The sequence below is a fragment of the Crocuta crocuta genome, unplaced genomic scaffold (genome assembly GCF_008692635.1).
Source record: "Crocuta crocuta isolate KB4526 unplaced genomic scaffold, BGI_CrCroc_1.0 scaffold676, whole genome shotgun sequence".
Classification (NCBI taxonomy): domain Eukaryota; kingdom Metazoa; phylum Chordata; class Mammalia; order Carnivora; family Hyaenidae; genus Crocuta; species Crocuta crocuta.
The window spans coordinates 131,937-138,552 of NW_027529455.1; the positions used below are offsets into that span (position 1 = coordinate 131,937).

General features: G+C 48.3%; 1 protein-coding gene across 1 annotated transcript in view; it reads right to left on the bottom strand.

Annotated features, from left to right (window-relative positions):
• Positions 1 to 2,601: 2,601 nt before the first annotated feature.
• The window catches only part of LOC144228851 (ribose-phosphate pyrophosphokinase 1), an 11,414-nt gene continuing 7,399 nt past the window's right edge, over positions 2,602 to 6,616 (bottom strand). Inside the window, exons 4-5 of the mRNA XM_077760774.1 lie at positions 4,829 to 4,988; positions 2,602 to 3,703 (exon numbers count right to left, since the gene is read on the bottom strand). Of these exons, the coding sequence (XP_077616900.1) occupies positions 3,611 to 3,703; positions 4,829 to 4,988 (253 nt within the window). The 3' untranslated portion in view covers positions 2,602 to 3,610. The remainder of the gene's footprint in view (positions 3,704 to 4,828; positions 4,989 to 6,616) is intronic.

A 6,616-nucleotide genomic window follows, 5' to 3' on the forward strand; every position in this document is an offset into this window, starting at 1 on the left:
GGGCCAATGACTGGCGTGGGGGGAGGGGGGGAAGGGTAGAGATACCATGGTGTATTCTTTGGGATAATCACTTGCAAAAGGCTGAGCCTGTAAGAACAACCTTCCGGGGGAGCCAGCAGTTGGCAAAAGGCAGCAAGTGACTGACGGGCACAAGGTCAATCCTTGGCCTGAAAATGAGGTGTGAATTAACCTCCGGTATGTTCCTGCCCCCATGGTCATGTTAACTCTAATCCTCCCTTCTCCCATGGGCAGCCATGGAGAGGGAAGTATGTATGACTGGTGACCCCGGTTATGTNCTAGAGGACTCCAAAGATGCATGGTGCTCCTCTAGCCAAGCCTCTTTTGGTCATATCATGTATGCACTGGTGGCAAGAGGCATCACCAAGGGCAATGAAGGCAAAATGACCAGCAAAAGCAGGGCAAGGGGAGACCAGGGGTAGAGGAAGCTGGGGCTCAGGGCTCCAGGAGCCCCTCAACTGAAGAGGCATCTGGCTGGAGACTAGGGGTGCAGACTGAAAGGTAGGAAGGAGGCTGGCTCCATCTCCTGACCAAATGTAATGGCTAGTTTCACAAACAGGGCATTTACTCCCTCGGTGGTCCCTACTCTTGAGTAGTGGGCTTAGCAACAGTGCAGAAGTTTCTTCCTTCATCTTCACTTCTAGAGTTGTGGGGGAGGTGCCTCCAATAACCAGATTCCTTTCCAGAAGCCTCTTCCCCTCCCCATCTCTCCACCAAGAGCCAGTAAGAAATGGCAGGAGGCAAGATGACTAAGTGGGGCATTTTTCTTAACTTCTGGCTTTTTGTATGATGCTAATGACATTGAGGTCAAGGGCTACATGTTATTAACGGTCAAATTAAATGAACTCTAGCAGGGGCACCTGGGTGGCTGTCAGTTAAGCATCTTACTTCGGCTCAGGTCATGATCTCGCCATCCCTGGTTTGAGTCCCACATTGGGCTCAGTGCTGACAGCTCAGAGCCTGGAGCCTGTTTCAGATTCTGTGTCTCCCTCTCTGCCCGTCCCCCACTCGCACGGCCTCTTTCTCAAAAAATAAACACTAAAAAAATTAAATGAACTCTAGAAAGGGGTGTCTAGGTGGCTGTCAGCTAAGCGTCAGACTTTGGCTCAGGCAATATCGCGATGCACGAGTTCAAGCCCCGCGTTGGCTCTGTGCTAACAGCTCAGAGCCTGGAGCCTCCTTCTGTCTGTTCCTCCCCTGCTTGAGCTCTGCTCTCTCTCTCTCTCTCTCTCTCTCTCAAAAATAGACATTAAATTTTTTCTAATCTAAATAAATAAACACAGAAAATTCTTCTATTTCCAAATCTGGCAAGGAGACCAACAGTACCGTTTGAGATGAACTGAATCTTTAGCTCGGGGACTCAATGAGCTTGGCCTTGTTCCAACTAATGTCTCTTCCTCAAGTTCTGAGGTTGGGAGGGGAGGGACATGGATGGAGTAGAACCTGGTGATGCCTTTTGCTCAGAAGTGGTCCTACACCTATTGCAGGCGTGGCTCCAACTGTGATCAGACTGCAACTCCGTTCAGCTCCCGTACCTCCTCCTCACACCCCACCAGGTCTGTTCCTGCTGCTGCTCCCCAGTCGAGAGTCACTTACCATCCAGGACCCTTGGGTCTCTCCCAAAAAGAATGGTCTCGCCAGAGAATGGCGGTAGAGGTACTTACGGAACTGCTGAGTGTCACGGGGCACTGAATACTCACCCTCCTCCAGGCACAGGGGCCACAGGTGGGGACTGGGGGCCTTTCTGAAGGACCTTAAAACCTCATTCAGGAACTGGATTACCCAAGGGGGCCCACAATAAGAGTCAAAAAATTCTGGTGCGGCAAGCCCGATGCTTCAGGAAGTCACATGACTGGGAGCATAGGGCACTTGGCGCTCTGCGTCAGCTTCTCCCAGAGCAGACTTGTGGTGAAAAAGAGCTAAGCAGGTTGGAGGTACACACTTCGCAGCTCATCTCAGTCCCCTTTTGAGTCACTTTATTTTCAGAAGACTCAGGGTAAGGTCAACATCCCAGTATTCAACAGAAAGTACCACCAGAACAAACAAAAGCAAGAAGCATGGGGCTTCTCCTGAAGTAAGAACGCCCTGATTTGATGATGCACCAAAAAAAACCTCCCTTCACGTTTTGGAATGCCTTAGAATTCATTCCATTGTACACATTTACCTTCCCTAGTGTTTACTTAGAAGGCCTGAAATTAAATGCCACACGTGTATCAACTACTGATAAAAGGAAATGTTGCATTTGGCAAAATTGGTTCCAAGACAAAATAAATTATAGAGACTACGCTCTTCCTCTGACAAAGTACTGGCTTCCTGTCTCCAGGAATAAGAACCAGAGATCCAGCAGGCCTCATATGCACTATAATTCAGGTATAATGCACAGAACCATGGTGCATCTAGTTCTCAGTAAAGCCCAGACATCTTAAGGTCTCATAGTTGGATAAAACTGCGGCCAAGGTCCTCTCTTGGTTTAATGGTGCAGCCAACAGTCTGGAAGCACGGAAGAGTGATCACTGGACCGCACGACGCCTAGACCAAACCTTTTGGCAGAAAGACGGGTACAGATACGATACGGACCCACAATCACACACAGACACTTTATTAGTTTCCTCTACAAGAGACAGTAAACAGTAACATCAACCTTTTTAACAGAAATCTTGGGTCACTGGAGAGGCCAGATCAATGGGAGGAAGATGAGAATGAGATATTTAAATTAATCCAAAGGCACTACGACCCCACCTAAAACCTACTACCACGGTGGTAGCGGGCTCGGGAAGATTAAGCTACGGCAAAAACAATCCCGTGTAAATGTTAGAGATCATGTAGCGGGGGGTGAGTTTACTTTCCAGAAGACTGTAGTACAAGGAACATCTGGGCCCCAGAGGGTTATCTGACCAGGGAAAGGGCAAGATGGCTGAAGGTCAAGTCAAATGGAAAGGAACAGGTACAAAAGAGGATCCAAGCGACACAGTCCCCAAGCAGGGGATGAAGGATCAGGCTATTTCCTCCCAAGAAGCATTCACTGCCCTGTGTGCTGCCACCCCTCAGGCCTTCCCACCAGAGAGCTGCCCGCTGGCTCCCGCTTCACAGGACTCAGCAACCAGAGCTGGGCTGGGGCCGCCTAGGGTTCTTGCTGTAATTTAGCATTAGACTTTTGAGAGCTTGTCAGGGGTTTGGGGGAGGGGGTGAAACTGGGTGGGCTTTGTTGCCAGTAGTTCAAAACCAAGGAAACCCTGAAGTATTCACATGCAAAGTAGTCTGAGCTTCCCCCATCAACTTCAAACACCCCCACAGCACAACACCCTCCCAAGCCTGCAATCTTGCAGCAGCTCAGTTGTGGTTAAAGCTGCAAAGCTGCGAGAGAGGCTCACAGAATCCAAGAAGCCCGAATGAGACAATGCAGGCAGCAAATCCCAGCCGTGAGTCTCAATCCGTTTTTCCTCTGATTCAGGAGCAACACTAATATACCTGATGTGGGGTGTGGAAAGCTACATGGAGCAAGCTGGGTGTTCTGCCGGATTTTCATCAAATACCAAGGGAGAACAAGGGGCGGGGTTCACTTTATTTGTAAAAAGCCTCAGCAGTAATTCTATTATAAAGGAACATGGCTGAACAGGTAGGAAACGGACTCCCCGTTGTGAGTTCTCCTGATGGCTTCGGCAAGGATCATGGAGATGTCGATCACCTAGGAAAACAAGAAAAGCAGCAGGTTAGGGTCACCCAGGCGGAGGACCCACCCTTCTGCAGACACTGAGGAGCAGCCCCCTGAGGGTCCTTCCCCTTAAAAGGGCTGCACTGTGCTGTTTCCCCTCAGAGAGGCACCCAGCCATTCTGTAGCACATTTTTAGTTTATTCTTTGAGAAACAGAAAGAGCACGAGGTAGGGAGAGGCATGGAGAAAGGGAGACAGAAGGTCTGGAGAGGACTCTACTGACAGGAGGGAGCCCAACTCAGGGCCTGAACTCACAAACCGTGAGATCATGACCTGAGCTGAATCAATGACAAGCCACCCAGGTGCCCCTCTGTGTTGTATTTTCAGTATCGCCACTTAGGAGAGAGTCAAAGTGCTAAAGGAGGAAAACCCCTGACTCAGACTCATCAAGATGGTGGTGGGTTGACATTTACAAATTCTTAGGAATAAAACAAACAAGCAAACAAACAAAACAAAAAAAAATTTAAGCTTAAAAAAGTCCTTAAGAAGGATATCGATGCTCCAATTCTACACACTAAATTCAGAAAGCTAATGGACTACTGGACACATTTTTAATTAAGCAAGGCCTTGTTCTTTTGGTAAAACAGCACGCGAACTTTGGTGTCTAATTCCTTGGGGAATTAAGACAGTGGTCCCAGGACATCTTGGCTGTGCAGGTCTAAGATGGAGCAAAGGAATCTGCATTTTAACGAAGACCCTAGGCAATGCACTTTGGCTGTTTCCAGAGCATGCATGCTGCCGTCCTAAGGGGGGTACCGCCGGTTCAAAGGTTTAACATTACGTCTGCAGGGGCCAATAGTTAAGAGCGACACACACACACTGGAGAGCAAGGACTTGCAAATGTGAGCGGGTATCACAATCACTGAGAGAATCTCTTGAAATGGGGTGTCCCTGATGCTCCATCCTCCAGAGGTGCCTCTAGCAATTTGAACCTTTCTAAGCATGATTTTGTTTTCTTACTTTTGGACCACAGATCCTGATGACAGACTGAGCCTTAAGAGCAAAGTGGGGAGTCTTCAGAACACAGACACGCAATTCGACGTATGCGACCACCTCCTGAAGAGTTAGCAGTCTTGTGTTGCAAGAATCACATCCTTACCTGTATTTTGGAGCAATGCTTCATCTTATCCTCCTGAGGTATGGTATTGGTGACGACTACTGCTTCAAAGCATGCGTTGTTAATGCGAGAAATGGCCGGGCCAGAAAAGATTCCATGAGTCAAGATAGCATAAACTCTGGTGGCTCCAGCTGAGAGAAGTCTAGAGGAAAAAGCAGACATGCTCTGGCTTAATCTCACTTGTCACCACAGCACCTGAGTTCGGGGGGAGGCGTGTATTAGTCAGCTTGGGCTGCCATAACAAAATACCACAGGCTGAGTGCCTTAAGAAGCAGAACTTTATCTCACAGTCCTAGAGGCCGGGAACCCTACGATTACGGTGGTGACAAGGTGACCTTCATTCTGAGGCCTCTCCCCGTGGCTTGTTGGCAGCTGCCGTCTCACTGTGCACTCACATGACCTCTGTGTGCACATACACACGAGGGAATCAGCTCTCTGGTGTCTCTGCTCACAAGGGCACTATTCCCATCACGAGGGTCCCACCCTCGTGACCTCATCTAAATCTAGCGACCTCCTGAAGGCCCCATCTCCAAATATCATTGCACTGGGGGAGAGGGGCTAGGACCTCAACATATGAGGGGGGACACAACTTGGTTCAGAGCCAAGTTGAAATAACTGGACTAAGTATTGATCTGAATAGGTTTGGATTAACATAGTGACACTGGCAACGACTGCTATGGCCGATGAAATCCATCTCCTTTTTTTCCTGGGCACAGGGCTGGACTACCTTTCCCAGCCTCCCTTGCATAGTTAGGAGTGACCATGTGCCTTAATTCTAGCTATCAGAATGTGGGCAGATACAACGTATCCCACTGGCTGGGATTATAAAACCTTCCATGGGCGGGGCGCCTGGGTGGCTCAGTTGGTTAAGCATCCGACTTCCGCTCTGTCGCGATCCCACGGCTCATGGGTTTGAGCCCCATGTCAGGCTCTGTGCTGACAGCTCAGAGCCTGGAGCCTGCATCGGATTCTATGTCTCCCTCTCTCTTGGCACCTACCCTGTTTGCGCTCTCTCTCTCAAAAATAAATAAATATCTAAAAAAATTTTTAAATCTTCCATGGGTGGTTCTCCAGGCTCTTTTCGCTCTTTCTGGCTGGCCAAAATGGAAATGTCTTCCAGGGTAATCTTGGAAGCCTTATGTTAAAGATGTGGCACCACAAAACCAAAAGAAGAATACTTGCATTGGATTAAACCACAAACAAGAAACTATTGTGTTAAGCAACTGACATTTCAGGGAGTTGATCTGTTATAGCAATTAGCATTACTTTAATAATACAAGGACGAAATGAGTTTTATAAATGTATACTCCAGGATCCAAATCAGGAATCATTCAGCACACAAGTATTTTCTTAGCCCCTATTATATGCCAGGCCCTGTGCCTGGCACAGACACCCAGAGGTTAAGGAAAAGCCATGAGAAACTATGCTGTCCATAGTGATGTGGATTATAAGTATTGGGGAGCCACTTAAGGTTTTAAAGGAGAGGAGTGATGGTATCTAGCCTTAGCTTTAAACAGATTAGACAGGAGGCAGTGTGAGAGAAGACAGACTGGGGAGGTAAGAGACTGGTGACCAGTACCAGAGCGAACAGAGTGGAGTGAAGGCAGTTTAGAACAGTGCAGGCAAGAGATGAGAAATAATGTGAACAAAGGTGGTAGTAGCTAAAATGGACAGTCGAGAGGTAGGACCAGGGTTTCTGGCTTAGGTAAAATATAAATAAAATACAATGTACCCTGGAACAACACAGGGGTTAGGGGCGCCAACCACCCA